General features: G+C 32.2%; 1 protein-coding gene across 9 annotated transcripts in view; it reads left to right on the forward strand.

Annotated features, from left to right (window-relative positions):
* Nucleotides 1–17,139, forward strand: part of SYNCRIP (synaptotagmin binding cytoplasmic RNA interacting protein) — a 35,203-nt gene that overhangs the window by 8,959 nt on the left and 9,105 nt on the right. For all 9 annotated transcript variants that reach the window (XM_031964554.1, XM_031964556.1, XM_023503098.2 and 6 more), the window contains 4 exons: nt 5,318–5,453; nt 6,277–6,482; nt 9,875–10,024; nt 10,359–10,480. In XM_031964554.1, coding sequence (XP_031820414.1) covers nt 5,318–5,453; nt 6,277–6,482; nt 9,875–10,024; nt 10,359–10,480 — 614 coding nt within the window. The remainder of the gene's footprint in view (nt 1–5,317; nt 5,454–6,276; nt 6,483–9,874; nt 10,025–10,358; nt 10,481–17,139) is intronic.

The following is a 17,139-nucleotide window of genomic DNA, read 5'->3' on the forward strand; positions in this document are numbered from 1 at the left end:
TGGTCAGGACCATGGTGAGAGGAAGAATCAGTCTACTTTTCAGCATCAAAGGAGGGGGCTGACAAGATCAGTGGGGAAGGAAAAGTTTAATAATTGGAATATAGCAGACAAATATTTTCAAAAATAAATTTTTTAATCAATTTTCTGTCACTGGACTTATACAAATCAACTTTTTGTTTTGTATGCAGTAATGTTCATTATTAAAGATGATTAAAAATGGAAGTATGCTATAGGTATATTGTCTCTTACATAACTTTTTTTGAGAACCAATTTTACCAAATTACTTTTTTTCTCCCTAGATTTAAGATCATATTATGTAGTTTTGTTATTAATACAGATTGGATTTGAGGGTTTGATTCTAGGTACTTTCCATCTTGCATATTTCCTGGGAGACTTGTCTACTTTGTTACTTATGAAGTGTAGTTTATCTTGTGATGAAAGAAAAAGGAAATAGCATATTTTATACATCCATGAATTGTTTAGGAAAGTGTTTAGGAAAAATTCTCTTTGAGAAATTTAATAGTGGTTTTCTTATCAATTGGTGTATGTAGTAACAAGTCCTCTCCCTTATAGGGGATTTTTATTACTAACAGATGTTTTGTTATGACCTGTAGAAAATGGAAGTGTGATGATAAAGAAGGGTTGACTGTTGGATACTCTTAAGATTTGGCTTTTTATTTCTTAACAATATTTTTTATTAGTTGCACTTCAGTATACAAAGCCTTCTTGTTATCAGAGGATCAAATAGGGCCTTGCCCACATGGAGAGTATTATTCCACTTGGAGAAAGTCATAAACATGAAAGATAAGTTTAATTCAACAGTGTAAGATATCAATACATAAGATCATTTAATAGTGAAATGATAGACAAGTGCTGTAAGAGTTCAGAGGAGAAAAATTATTCTAGTCATCCTGGTTATAACTCTCCTGAGAATATTTTATTAACTAGGCATTGGAAAGAGGAAAGTCTTACATAAACAAGTTGTGGCCCAACAATGATATGCATTAAATCCTAATCTCAGCAAGGAGACCCTTTAGACTTAAGCCAATGTCCAACATTTTAAGCTGTATTTAGCACAGAATTTTGTCACTTCCATGTATATTGTTGATACAATTTGACCTATAAAATTGAAAAAATAGCTTATAACATTCAATGAGTTCATATTTACTGAATGCTTTTACATATAAAAGCAAAGTCCAGAACATGAAATAAAAGTACTGATTTGATTACTCTTGCCCTCTGGAATTTTATCATTGTAATCATAATTCATTAATATAGTTTGCTAATGTAAAAAAACAAACTAAAAAGCTCCTTTACAATATGTAAAATTGGTGGGCTCTAGGAGTTAAGTGACTTGATAGTGGTTACAAAGCCAGTAAATGAAAGTGTTTGAAGTGAGATGGGAAAGCAAATCTTCTGATGACTGTTTATTAACACATTTTCTCTCTAGTAATTATTTTATTTGTATGAGGCACTTGGAGTTAAGTGACTTGTCCAGAGTCACACAGTTGGTAAGTTTTGTGTGTCTGAGGTTGATTTAAACTCTGGCTCTCCTGATTCTAGGGCTTGTTCTCTATCTACTATCCCATCTAGCTGCCTCCACCTTTGTAGTTAAAAAGAAAAGGTGGCTTCACAGAAGGAAAAAAAGGAATCATTCGTACAAAAGATTATAATTAATGAATGACTATAGAATCATAAAATAACAATTAAAAGGATCATTTTACAGATATATTCTTTGAGGGTCCAATGAGATGTTTAACACTTAGTCACTATCAAAGATTAGACAGATATAATTTGAACCCAAGTCCTTTAATTTAAGAACCCGTATTTTTTTCTGTGTGCCGCCATGTCAAGATCACCAATCTAGAGCTGGAGAAATAAGAGACCAGCTAGTCAAACTCTTTTACAGTAATTAGTAGTACTTATCTCACTGTCATAATGGATTTTAAACTTTAAAAAAGGGGGCAGCTAGATGCCACAGTGGTTAGCGTGCTAGTCCTGAATTCAAATCCAGTCTCAGACATTTACATCCTAGCTGTTGTGACCCTGAGGAAATCATTAACCCCAATTGCCTCAGCCAAAAAAAAATTCTTATAAACCATTTGGCACATTTCTGATAATCAGGATTCTCTTCTAATTGTACTCCTTCCATCAAGTGCTATTTCATCACTTTTTTTTTTTTTTTTGCAACAGCTACAATATTTACCATGAGTTGTCTTTAAGTAAATGGTGAAAGGAGCTAGAAGAACAGAAAGGCCATGCTATATTGGTTGAAGAACTGTTGAATTTTAACAGTGTGATTTTTAACATAGTAATTATTTTGGAGGACTTTGAATTTTAAACTGAACTTTGGGGAATAGGAGGTTGAGAAATAGTTTGTGAGGCAGGAATATCATGAAAATAGGTAATTTTTTTGAGAAGTGTGTTTAGCCTACTATATTCAGGAAATATTTGCAATTAGGAGGGAGGCATTGTAAGAGAAGAGGATCCAGGAAAAGGTGGCAGTGCCTCAAAAGGGACATTTTTGGAAGATAGTGCAGAGCAATGCACTAGAGTTGATAGATGATTTATTAAGAATGAGGAAGCAAAAAAGATGTTTTGAAGCTAAGTGACATTTGGACAAACAGCTATAATTAAGACAGGTTAGTTGTAGTAACTGCCATGTCCGAAGTGGAATGTTATCCATATTTATCTGACCTTCTTTCTGTTGAGGATGGGAGGAATGGAGAGGTACACATTTAGGCCATCTGTGCTTTGAGGGACATTTTTTTACATATTTAGCTAATGATGCTCAAGCTGAAATTTTATTTTCTGGTTCTATAGCAGATCCTTAACTGTCAATTGTATCCCTTTTCAAAGTTTTAGATCAATTTTACATAGCTAAGCAGATAATACATTCTAAACCTGTGATGCTTGTTGCTTTATGCTGTACTCAAGCTAATTCACTAACTTTTATGGCCTATCATATTTGGAAGTAGCTAGATCCTATTAATTATATTAATGAAAAAGGATTGATAAAATATTTTCTATGGTAGACAAGACAGTAAGGTTCAGCAATTGAACTTTTCCTTTTGATTGTGTGTATAGTTTAAGTATTATACCTAGAAACTTGTTTAAATTCGCTACTTTATCTGTCTTATCTACATTAGAGTATAAACTTTGCTATTTGTGGATTATCTGTAGTTTGAATATTGATATTCATTTTACCAGAATATCGAGAAAATAAATGGATGTTTAGCACTATACATAGCTTGCAAATAGAAAAAGTTTTGAGATTTTTAAGTCCAAAACTTTAGAAATAATTATGATTTCATTGATATGAAGACTCTTAAATCCTGCATCTTGCTTACCCTACAGAATTTTCATCACTGTGCCTATTCCACATGGGTTGATCATAATCCTTTGTGACTCTTATTTAGAGTCAGAAGAGAAGGTTCCGATTTGTCTTGGCATAGAATTTTTTGCAAGTCTCTTGACTTGTTTTCTTTGTCACTGGTGAAATAAGTTCTGAATAAGTGTCCGTGATCTCTCAGTTCCTTTCAGCTCTAGAATTTTATGAATCTATAGCCTAAATTAGAATTTTATTACCTTTCCTTTATTTGCTATGAAATTATAAGACCAATTGTGACTTTGTCATGTCATTCTTCAGCAATATGCAAGTCTGGTATATAAAGAAAACCCTAGAAATTTGTTGGTAATATACTAGTCTATTCAAAGGTATCTTGAATACAAATCTTGCATAAAAAAATAGACTTGGGTGACAGTTGAAAGAAGTAAGACTAAAGTCACAAATAATGGGTCAAATATGCCAAATTAGGGCAATTTTCTATTTTGAGCATTGCATAAGTCATGAATTTATGCTTAAAGATTAGAAATGGATATAAAATATAAGCAAAGGAAACTTATAAATGTAAAGTAGTATAGTTTTTATTAGCATCAGGAGTTTTTATTAGCATTACATCAATAAACTGCTTTAATGAGTTTGAAGAAAGACCTGTTGTTTCATTAGTCTTACCTGAACACAAGTATTAGTATTTGAGGGGAAGAGTTTTCTGTAATGAGGAATCAATATATTAAATGATGAGTTAGCTCCTGAAACAAAGACACTATTTTACTCTGTTTCTTCCATGTTTAGATATGTAATACATATATTCTTCCTTCTGTTCTATATCTTGTAGACTCTTAGTTTGTAGATGTTAATACTTCATTGGATATTGAAATTGCTTCTCTTAGTAACTCTTTAAGGGGCAAGTAGGTAATATTTACATTACATGAATTCATTATGGTAAGCAGTGCAGTTGGCTTGTAAAATTAGATTAGAGGACTGAGTCTGGAGTCAAGAAAACTCAATTTTCTAAATTCAAATTTGGTCTGACATTTACCTGTGGGACATTAGACAGGCCACTTAACCATATTTGTCAGTTTCCTCATCTGTAAAATGACCCTGAGAAAGAAATGGCAAATTACTTCAATAACTTAGCAAAAAAAAAAAAAAAACCCAAAATGGCATTATGAGAGTCAGAAATGACAAACAGCTGGATGACAACAAACTACCTTTAGTCTATCCTATCTACATCTCCAGACTGTGGATCTTGAACCGTATATATCTTGGGTTGCTTTGTACAGATTGAGTATTATATTACAGCTACTTTCTCATAAAATTTTTTTGGTCTCATTACCTTTGTAAATTTGAGGAAAGTATAAAAGCCTATTAGAGAGTGGAAAATATATTAGATCTATGTAGGATATGGCATTGTGAGATAGAAGGAGAAAGAAGGGGTTACAACTAATAATTTGAATCTTTTTTTTGGTATAGGTTGAAGTAATTCATCTTATCCTTCTATTTGGCCCTATACCTCTTTCCCACTCCCCTCTCCTGGTGTTTTATTGAGCAAGGAAGAAACCTTGCTGAATAATAGAAACTAGTACATGCAAGATAGTAAGATACAGTGTAATGGCAGGTGTTGAGGAAGAGTGGAGAGATAGTGGTTGCCAAAACAGAGTGAAATAGATAAATTTTATTGCTAATCTAGTAATTTTCCAAGACAACTGCACTGCTTACCATAATGAATTCATGTAAGTTGTGAATTGCTTTGTGTATGTTCCATAGGTACGTAAAAATTTCATATAGATAACTTTACATGGTTCTATATGCATAAGGTATTTAATGCTTGATTTGCATATTTTAATTGATGAGACTTATATAGATAAGAAATCTAGTAAATTTTACAGAATTTGTGATAAGGATTCAGTGTTACATAAATTGTCTAAAGATGAGTAATTTTTAAGTTAAAGAAAAATTTTATTTTGTTTCCAGTATAATAATCATGAAATTCGCTCTGGAAAACACATTGGTGTTTGCATCTCAGTTGCAAATAATAGACTTTTTGTTGGGTCTATTCCCAAGAGTAAAACAAAGGAGCAGATTCTTGAAGAATTTAGCAAAGTAACAGGTAAGTTGAACATAGAGTAAGTCTGTTGTATTACTGGAAATTGTTTTTTATTTTTCAAGTGGAGATAAATTTTATGTTTTAAAAAATATTCATTGTATTTCCTATTATAAGTATTATTTAAAATTAGAGAATCCATCTGTAAAAAAATTCTGTTAGAATTGTGAAGACCTTTAGCAGCTAGATGAGGCAGTAGCTTAGGGATTGTGAGTCATTAAAAACTAATTTCTTTGAATCAACTACTAGATGGCAGTCTTTCAAATTAAGACTATAGTAACTTAACTTGGCTATTATATTTTGCCTTATCTTTGGAAAAGCACAATTTCAAAGAAATAGTAGTCAAGTTTGTCAAATTCAAATAACTTGTTAATAAGCTGAAATACACAGCAAATTCTATTACCCCAAACCCTCAATTAAATTTGATTGGGTTAAATCTACTCTTTGGCTTGGAATAAAGAAAATACTTTCTTTTGTCTGCTTTTAATATTTTAATTGTATTTCCATTTGGATTTATTTTGTATCTTAAAGTTGTGAAAATACAGTAATCCTAGTTGAATATAACAACTTGACTAATAAAAACACTTGGATTTTTAAATTTTTCTTTATGTTTGGGGGAAAATTCTTAATTGGATTAAAGGAAATTCACTAGAAACATGCCCTAGAATTCCTCTTCAATTTAGAAAAATCATAATGTAAGACCTTGATCTAAATAAATGAAGGAGCCAAAATTTTTTTGTTTTGATACTAATTACATCCTAGGTTTAAAAAAATTTTTTTAGTGTTTTCATTTTGTATAGTTTGTTAAAGAGGGTTATTTTAATTTCAGAGGGCCTTACAGATGTCATTTTGTACCACCAACCGGATGATAAGAAAAAGAACAGAGGTTTTTGTTTCCTTGAATATGAAGATCACAAAACTGCTGCTCAGGCCAGGCGTAGGTTAATGAGTGGCAAAGTGAAAGTCTGGGGAAATGTGGGCACAGTTGAATGGGCTGATCCTATAGAAGATCCAGATCCTGAAGTCATGGCAAAGGTAACTAACAATTGAGAAGATGTTCAATAATGTTTTAGTCTCACTTTTTGAAAATTTTATTATATTAATATTCTCTCCCCTCTCTGTTAGCAAGCAATCTGTTAAAGGTTATATGTGTACGTTTCATTTTTAATATTTCCATAAATCATTTAGGTTTTTTAAAAAAATCAACAAAAGGAAAAAATCACGAGAAAGAAACAGCAAAATGGAAATTAAATTGAAAATGGTGTGCTTTGAGATCCGCATTAAGTCTCCATGGTTCTTTCTGGATGTGGATGACACATCCACATTTTCCATCCAAAATTTATTGGAATTACCTTGGATCTCTAAATTTCTGAGAGGAGCTAAGTCTATAGTAGATCATCAAACAATTACAATATTTTCCTGGTTCTGCTCACTTCACTCAGCATTAGTTCTTGTAAGTCTTTCCAGGCTTTTCTGAAATCAGCCTGTTGATCATTTCTTATACAACACAGTAGTATTCCATTTAGCCATTCCCTAATTCCCTATTCTTTGACACCATCAAAAAAAAAAAGCTGCTATATTTTTGTACATGTCAGTTCTTTTCCCTCATTTGTGATCTCTTTGGGATACATGTTCATGGCATTGCTAGATTCAAAGGGTGTGCAGTTTTATAGCCCTTTGAGGATAGTTTCAAATTGTTTTCCAGGATGGTTTGATTAGTTATAATTCCACCAACAATATGTGTCCCATCCTCTCCCAGCTTTTATCATTATCTTTTCCTGTCATTTTAGCCAATCTGATAGAGTGGTGCTTCAGGAGTTTTAATTTGCAATTTTCTAATCAGTAATGATAAAATCTCATTTTAAAGGAAATATTCAAATAGGAAACTTGTTTTCCAAGTAATAAAGATTTGAACAATTCTATTAGAATTGTGAAGACCTTTAGCAGCTACATGGTACAGTAGCTAGAACACTGGACCTGGGCCGAGGAAGCCTTGAGTATTCCACCTTAGACATTTAATTTTCTCACTATAGTCAAGTCATTTAATCCTCTATCTCAGTTTCCTCATGTATAAAAAGGGGCTAATAATAACATACAATCTTTCAGTGTAATGGTGAGTATTGTAAGCCTTTCTACAAACCTTGACTACTCTAAAGGCTAGTTCTTATTTTATTCATTCACATTTGTCAAAGGATAAAAAAAAGTGAAATCTTGATAAAATTGTTCATGTAAAAGATCACTTTTTGGGAGGATGTGTAGGATAGAGCTGGCTTCTGAGAACCAGGGAAGATTTTTTTTTTAACTAAATAGTACTGTACTGAAAGTTTTTTGCCAAGGCAAAGTATAAGTACTTTATACAAGTATAAAAAAGACATTTAAAAGTATTACATAATTAATTGTAGGCCTCAAATTTTTTTGCAAAAATTTTTTCCTTTACAGGGAAACTGAGGAATTTTTTTTATTATAAAAAATCATTTTCTAAAGCTGGACTTTTTATTACAGCATGTATGTGTGGTGATTAAACTTTTAACAGTCTTCCAAGTGATTACTAAGAGAAAGTTAATAGAAGGAGCATATTTTTGCTATACATTTAACCCATACAGTAAAGGATCTTGCAGTATGAAATTGTGCTAGGAGCAGCTAAAGCTTGGCATATATGTGATGATGGCACCAAACTCGATTGTTGTTAGACTAAAGTCCCATGCCTAAAAATAGTGACTGTTTGTTCTGGCCCCAGCTGAGCTGTGGCAGTTGAACAAGATTTGGCTATTATTAGTTATACTGCTTCAGAAATCAGTAGAGACTTTCTATAAAAGCAAACACCTTTCAAGTCAACATTAATGGGAGGAGTACAATTTTCACTGTGGTCACCTGAGAAATTTCCTTTACTAATAGTACTGTGAACTTAAGGATAGTCCACTCTTGGCCTCAATTCTGATGAATTGGGCATATTGCTGGGAATGTGATAGCACTGTTTTGGGATGGGATAATGAATCCTCAGCAGATTTTCCATGATATAATAAAACTGTGTAGCTTCTCAGAACTAGATTTAATGGAGAATTTAATGATTATCTAGTTCAAGCCCTGCAATGAGAAAAAAACTGGGGAAAGTTGGCTTTTGCCCAAATTAATACCCATAGTAAGTTTCACAGACTAGATATGTACCTAAATTCTCTGAATTGAGGTAGTGTTTTTTACATTATCTCCTTGCTGCTTCTTGGTTTGAACTTTAGTATGTTAATAGTTAAAGAAAGTTTTAAGTTAAGAGATATTTTAGTTGTTTCAATACAAAATAGTATGTTCAACTAAGAATTTTTTTATGGAAAACTTGTCATGTGTTCTGCATAGTTTCCATTAATCAATTTTGAACTTAGACATCCAGTGACCTGCAATGTAGATAAAAAATTTTAATGATATACCTCTCATAGCAATATCATTTTTCCAATGGTGCTTCACCCCCAAGTAAGAATACTTTTATTCTAAAAGTATGGTAGACAGTTGCACATGTCTGCCAAATTTGGGATATATTCACTGGTGTTTCCTTTTAAATTATGTTTAAATTGTTCTAATTCTCTTCCCTCCACAACTGCTTCTATCAGCCACTCCAAGTTGTTTTGTATGTGAAAGGGCTATTAAGTAAATTTACCCTAGCAATCACTTAACAGTTAAATTGTGGAAGCTACATGATCCATAAGTGTTACAATTCAGTAACATTCTGTTGAATTAACATAAAATTACTCAGCTCTTTGATGGTTGCTCATCTTTTCTATCACAAAAATGGTTCTAGTATTTTTGTAGTCAATTCTTTTACCATTTGAGAATATGTGCCCATTGAAAGGGAAATTTGATAAGAAATGACCAACAGCATGATTTCAGAAAGGCCTTGGAGAGACTTACATGAATTGATGCTGAGTGATGTGAGCAGGACCAGGGGAACATTATATACTTCAACAACAATACTATATGATGATCAATTCTGATGGCCTTGGTTCTCTTCAACAATGAGATGAACCAAATCAGTTCCATTTGTTTATTAATGCAGAGAATTGGTTACATCCAGTGAAAGAACTCAGGGAAATGAGTGTGAACTACAACATAGCATTTCCAATCCATATATATATATATATATATATATACACACACACACCCATTATCACTAGAACAACAAAAGGATTTGTAATTTGGTATAATGCTATAGCAAAAGATCCTATTATTTCTGAGGTCAGAAGGAAAGATGCCATGCTTTTTTATATTAACCCATACCACCCCCTATTTTACTGGATATCAGAGTTGGGTGTTATTTAATTATTAAGAATATACCTTAGGGAATTTTCATAGGGAATGTGAAATAGTTTATACCTAAAATTTAGAAAATATAGCACTTTGAAAATCTTTTTTTTTTTTTTGGTTATTTTTTCTCATTTCAGGTGAAAGTGCTATTTGTACGTAACCTTGCCAATACCGTAACAGAGGAGATTTTAGAAAAAGCATTTAGTCAGTTCGGGAAACTGGAACGAGTGAAGAAACTGAAGGATTATGCATTCATTCATTTTGATGAGAGAGATGGTGCTGTAAAGGTAAACAAGTGGAAAGTATGATAGAGGGTGTCTTGAATAATTAAATAAGGACATTTAGAATTATCTAACCAGATTTTGGGAGCTGCAAGTAACCTTCCACTTATTTTATCAAAAGATTATTGGTAAAGCTAAAAAAATAAAGAAGTGAAGTTATGTAGCTAAGTTCAATCCAATAAAATTAATTTTTAAAAGTTCTTTTGTGACTTTATTAAAAACTAGCTTTACTGACCCCAAGTTAAGATTTCTTGTTTTAGACTGTCTACTACCTGTAAAGTTCTGTAATCACCTTGAGTTGAAAATTATTTAGCACTGATTCAACACCTGATATTTTTAGGCAATGGAAGAAATGAATGGCAAAGACTTAGAAGGAGAAAATATTGAAATTGTTTTTGCTAAGCCACCAGATCAAAAAAGGAAAGAACGCAAAGCTCAGAGGCAAGCAGCTAAAAATCAAATGTAAGTATATATATATTATATGTGTGTATATATATATATATATATATATATAAATTTTGTTGGGTATGATTGAAAAGGTTTTAGTAAAATTTGTCTTAATAAATTTGCCTTTTTTAATTATATGGTATAGTTTTCTTGCTGATGACACAATTATCTGAATATAATTGCATGCCCAGCAAACTAGTGGGAGTTACTTATCTTTGTTTCATATGAAGACAAAGTGTTGTAATTGTAATCACTTTGCAACTTGAATTTATCTAGAATATAAGATTCAAATTTCCAGATGTTTGTCTCATGAGTTCCTCACCGCTAGCCATATTTCAAGAATTCGGTATCATTTTAACAAAATTATAGAGGGCAAAAGGTTTTGAGTGTTATGGAGATCAAGGGCCACCAGAAATCTTTACTGAAAAATTGCTTGCTGTTAGAGCACAATTGTAAATAAGTATGTCAGTCTAAGGATTCTTTTTTTTCCAAATGATCATTAGTTATTAAATCTCTACTATGTGCCCAGGTACTGTGCTGAATGCTAGAGATAGAAATAGGCAAAAAGATAGTCCCTTCCCTTGTAGAGCTAATACACAAGCTTTAGTTAAAGAGAATGTTTTTTCCTTGAGAATAGTGATTATTTCATTCTTTGTATTTATATTCTTATTGATTAGCATGTTACGGTTTATTATTAAAGTGAAAATTTTTATAAATGAATAACGGATAGTGCTTTAATATTTCTAAAGCACTTTATTTTCTCATTTGATCTCAGAAAAACTTTGGTGCAGGGAAAGAGCTTTTAATAGATGAATGAGTAAACTGAAGTTTGAAGAGGTTAAGTGACTTGCTAATATTTGATGAAACCAACTGTCAAGAGACAGGATTTGAATCCATTTCCCTCTGTTCATTTAGCACATTTTCCACAACTGCATACACAGTCTATGAAATTAGTCATAACTATTTGTTTCATCAGTTGTTTTCATGCAAATCTTCAGTAAGCATAATGCTTTTATCTAGTTATGCTTCTGTAGTTCGGCATATATTTAGTATTTGTTGTAATTTATTTAAATTTTAAAATAAGACTTGTTTTGTGTATCATTTAGAAATGTTTGAAATGGGAAGTAACAATTGCATTAAGAAGAGGAAGTAATACATATCCTGTTTTGTACTGCATATAATGTTAGTATTATTTGTGTGTTAGATCATAAACTTAAGGAATTGTCCAGCATAACATGTAATGTTTGAAAGGACAAGAACTTGGCATTTAGGCTTTTGTATCTTTACTTTTTTCTCAGAGCTCTGGAATAGTTAAATTCATAGGTAAAAATAGTCATATAATTTATGAATTAAGACCTAAAAATTTTGAACCTGCTTTTTAAAAACAAATGAATTTGAGTAAGAATGCTCATTTAAAAATTCATTATTATTGGAACCAGATTTGTACATTACTTTTGCTAAAGAAGTCTTAGGGGAAATAGTTTTATAAAAAATGGGTAATTTGCCTCTTAATTTTACTTGATTTGTTTTGAGGTGAAATACATCTGTTTTCATTTTGTTAAGCACAAATCTGGTAAGAAGTCGGAACATGATTAGAAATTAAATATGACTTAGAATGTTCATCTCCAACATAGCTTCATCTTTTATTCCTTCCATGGGAATGACTGCAGGGTCTTGACACATTTCTTCTAATTTTTTTGTTTGTTTTTAATCAGGTTTTAAGCAAGAATTATTTAGGATTTTATAGTCAATTTATCATAATAAGGTATAGGTTTGGTTGGCCAAAGTTGTGACAGTGTTGATAAATTTTGAATCTTCTATCAGATTAATGGATGGGACATTCACTTTCTATCACATAATTCCTTTAGAATTTCTGCTAATGAACACTGAAAAGTCTTATCACCTGACAAATAACAAAAAAACCAAATATTTGGCATGTGTGGAAGGTTGGGTAAAGAGGTGTGGGGAAATACAGGGTATAGTTTATAATCCACATCATTCAGCTGAAAGGTGGTAATTTATATCATTCTCATTTAAAAGTGTTCAAATTGGAGAAGCATTTAAAGAAATATATATTAATGTAAGTTATGTTAAAAATGTAGGTTGACTCATTGTATGATCCTGAGTATTGGTAGTTACGATTTTGTATTCTTGAAAATGGCTGTAATAGTTTTATAATCGCAAATAAGTTAGAAAGCTAAACAGTGAAAAACGAAAATGTGATATTGTGTTCTTTTTATGTTGTTAACTTTGGGGTGACTGATGTCTTATAATGTAGCAATGGGCTTTACAAACAGGAGAACTAGGTTCTCAGCTGGCTCTTGTATTTATTGGTGGTATGACCATGAGCAAGTCAACCTCTGAATCTTAGTTTTCTCATCTGTGAAGTTAGGATAATACAAGTATTTTGTAGATCTCTGAAGTGCTGATGTGTGAGATGTATTATATTTATGTGTAGTAATCATTTTGATGTAAGTATTTTTGCTTGTAATGTATTAAAATGTAGACCTGCTTAAGACAATGTTTTATTTTTTATTGCCTCCTTGTTCTTTGGCCTGACAAGATCTGAACTGCTTTCTCTGGTAGAGAAAGGACAGTGCCTTGGCTGATATTTCTGGTGGTGCTTGCCCTCCTTTCACTCTACATAGTTTCTGGACCTGGGTCCATAATAAATTTACAAGGGATCCTAATTTATTATTGGTGGCTGGTGAGAAAAGGTGTAAAGAATGGCGACTATGTAATAATGATAGCTATGAAATGTTGAATTAAAAGTTGTATCAAAATGAAGAAACTTCTTTGCTGTCAAGTCTTTTCTGTCCTTTAGAGTCTGCCAGTTCAGTTTTCCTGAAACATCACTTTCATGTCATTCCTTTCTTAAAATTTGTAAAGGATCAAGTTCATGTTTCTCTTAGCCTGGTATTCACAGCCCTCCACAATCAGATCACCACTTAAATTTCTTGTTTCCTACAACTTAGCTTCTTTTCCAGCCAAATAAATACTCTCACGTTTCTTTAACACTCTTCCTATCTTTGCTTGAGACATATTCCTGCTGCTTATAATACCCTTCTTTCCACCTATTTAAAAATAATCTACTGTCACTTTCTCTGACACCTTCTAGGGACACTCTTTAGCCCAGCAAGAACTTAACCATTATCTAGACTCAAATTACTTAATATTCCACACACTCATTGTTGAACTTTGCATATCGGAAACTACTGTAGTAGAAATCCAAATCTCGGTTCCATGTCATAATGAGTTGAAGGAACTTATATGGAAAAGGAATTCATTGGGGGCTGAATGAAATAACCATCAGATAAGCATGTTGTGGGGGAATAGAAATGATAGTTAGCAGTATGTAAAGGACTATGAAAATGGAATTAAACTTGGTTTTCTTAGGCCTCAGAAGCAAAAGCTGATACTAGTTTAAGCTCCCTATAAGAAAAACTTCACAAGTAGTCATATTCTAGAAGGAATTTTTATTGAGGTATGAATTGCGCCAGGTGGGCTCCAGATTCTGAGATTTTGTGAATCTGTCCAGAAGTGGAATTGCTACCTTGATAAAGAATTTCATATTATTGGAGATCTTGAATAGCAAAACATTCCCCCCTTTTATATATTCTTAGGTAGGTATAGGATAGATAACCTTTTAAAGATTATTTCAGTTTTGGGATAGTCAAACTGGCATGCAACTCACATTATTAGTCTCCTGATGATTTTATACACCTGAATGTACTGAATGTAGTTCTTTGAAAAAAAGACAAAATAAAAATTAGTATATATGAATTGGGATCAAGGCTGTAGTGGTAGCTTCAAATTATCAAAATTAATTGGGGAATACAAATGAGGAAGTTAGGAAAATTAATTTTTTAAAAGGCTTTTTTTTTTTTTTTAGTATTTAAGATCTATTTAGAATTTAAGATTAGTATTTAAGATATTTCCACAAGTAGGCGAAATTACTTTTTTGTAAAAATTTTATTAATAGTAAAATTTTAGTAGAGAAAAGATTTTCCTAAGGGGAAATTAAAGGCCTGAAGGTAACGAATTAGCCACTTTTGGGAGGGAAATATACATTTAAATTTGACAGGAGAAAATGAAAGTCAAATAACTATCAATCCCTTTCCTATCCTTTGGGGGGAGAAGAAAAAACAAAACAAGTATCTCCTCTTTCCCCCTCCACCTCCCCAGGCTCTAACCATCCTAAACCAAATGAAAAAATATTTCCCTACACTAGGCTTGTGGGATTTTTTGTTCTCCTGGGTGATTTAAGAACTTATTTGAGTTGGGAAGGAGAAATAAATGATTGCTGATAGACTACTACAGAATTCAGATCTGTGAGGATAAATTATTGCACAGTTCACTTTTGCATTCTTTTTTTTTTTAATAATTCAAGCAGCATACCATGTATTAACTGTAGCAAAGTTAACAGATTAGAGCACTTTATGCTTAAGACATAAAACCATTCTTCAATGGTTTTTGCTGTATCAGGATAATGCTTTTTCTTTCTTTTAAAAAAATCTTTATTCCTAAACTAGTGTCATAAGATGCAAGAGATTCTGGTTGTTTTATTAGTAAGTTTTTAAAAGGCATCAATAATATATTATTAGATAGAATGGTCTAGTAGCATTCAATAATCCTTATAGTTCTCCATATTTAGCCCTAAAAACAGTTTATATAAGGATGTTTAAGTTTATGAATTTGATTGTTAAATAATTGGGAAGAATGTTTCTAGCAGTATTAGAAATTTCTGTGTTTCTAGCAGTATTAGAAATTTCTGTGTATCTTTACTTGCCAAAGAGGAATCGGGAAAGAGTGAACTTCTGCATATGATGATTGTATTTACAAACTCCCCAAAAGTTAGTTACAGATTTCCAGTGATCCATAGAACTTTTAAAAGCTGGGAGAAGACAGATACTTATTCCAGTCACCTTTTTCATTGGGGAAACAAAGTAAGGCTCAAAAAGATTTGAGTGTGGAGTGGCATGCTGTTAGACAAAACCAAAGTAATGGATGTTTTTCTTTACTTTTTCTTTCATTGAATTTTTAAAGCTTAATGCCTCCTTTAAGTAGCACAAAAATTTTTAGATGTTTAAGTTAGGAAGCTTGTAGGAAAAATTCCATCAAAAAATTTGATTTATTTATCATACTATAGCAGTATTTATCATAGTATAATTTTTCATAGTATAATTGATGATACTTATTAAGTATTATTGAATTCAAAGCCAGTCTTTTGGGATCTTGAAGGAATGAGTAGGAAACCTTTTGATTTAACTGATTTCTTAATTTTGTGATCCTGGGCTAGTCCCATTGCCCCCTACAAATTGTTAAGGCTTAAGTAGAACTATTGCTAAAGTCTATATTAGGGTGAGGAGTTTAGCTTTTTGGAAGTAAATCAAGGCCACAATATAAAAAAGATTAAAAAACAGATTTAACTGACATGCCCGTGGTCACACAGATGCTAGAATTGTCCAAACACAGGTTCTCTGCTTTTTCTACTCTATCAGAGTAGAAAAGTTTTGGGTTCTGTTTAAAATGAGGCAGAAACATGTTCTGATTTTTCTCTCATTTCCTCACTTTCTTGCCACTAAATTAGAAGGATTTTGCTATGTGACTATATAGCACAATCTGGTAGTTTTAGGTAGGAGGTTAGCATAAATACCTCTGGGTAGTTATGACTTGGGTTTAATAAATGCCACCAAGAACTGCATAACTTTAGGAAAGTCATTTAAATGTGAGCTATAATTTTCTCATTTGCAGAATGGGAAAATTATCTTTAGTAGTTTATTTCACTAGGTTGGTAAGAGAATCAAATTAAATGACTGAACTTTTTTATACATTTACGTTTCACTTTATTTCCCAGAAAACAAAGAAGCTTCAATGACTCTGTATTCTAAGAGTTTGGTGGGGCCAGCTAGGTGACATAGTGAGCATCTGCCCCGATTTCACATTTGGCCTCAGACACTAACTGTTCCTAACTGTTCCGGCCCTGGGCAAATCACTGAAGTACAATTGCCTCAGTTCCCCCCCCTCCCCCCCCCAATAAAATTTGTAGTGATGCCATATTCTCCTAACTCTTGGTACATATGTACTTGTATGTATTGCTAATAGCACATTACTTCAGGTATACACCCTTTCTCTTTCAAGCCTGATGAAAATAGGATTAGGCTTTTGTACCCAAACACTGTTTAGTACTGAGGATACAAATAAAAAAGTGAGACAGTATCCGTTTTCAAAGAAATCTAGTTTGGTAACTCATTCATCCAAAATATTTCTACATTGTAGGATAGTGGTTTGAGAGCCAAGTTAAAATTCTGTTTCAGATACTTTGTCTGATCTTGGGCAAGTCACCTAACTTCTTTCCACTTGTTTTATTTGTAAAATGTGGATGGATGATTGCTATCCAGAATAGAAGATGATGTTAATAACAGCCAGCGAACTTGATTTTTCTGTGTTTAATTTTAAAAACAATGGAATTTTACGTAGATTTTTAAGTCATTCAATAAACATTTTAAGTATTTTTAAGTAATTTAATTTAATTTTTAAGTAAGTCTCTTATGTGTTAGGTTCTGTTCTAGGCACTGCTATTATAAAAGAAAGTGAAATCGTCCCTATTTAGACATATACATTTAGATATAAGTAGTTGGAGGGGTATTTCCATAAGAAAGGATTCTTTGAAT

This window comes from Sarcophilus harrisii, chromosome 4 (genome assembly GCF_902635505.1).
Source record: "Sarcophilus harrisii chromosome 4, mSarHar1.11, whole genome shotgun sequence".
In the NCBI taxonomy this organism is placed as follows: Eukaryota; Metazoa; Chordata; class Mammalia; order Dasyuromorphia; family Dasyuridae; genus Sarcophilus; species Sarcophilus harrisii.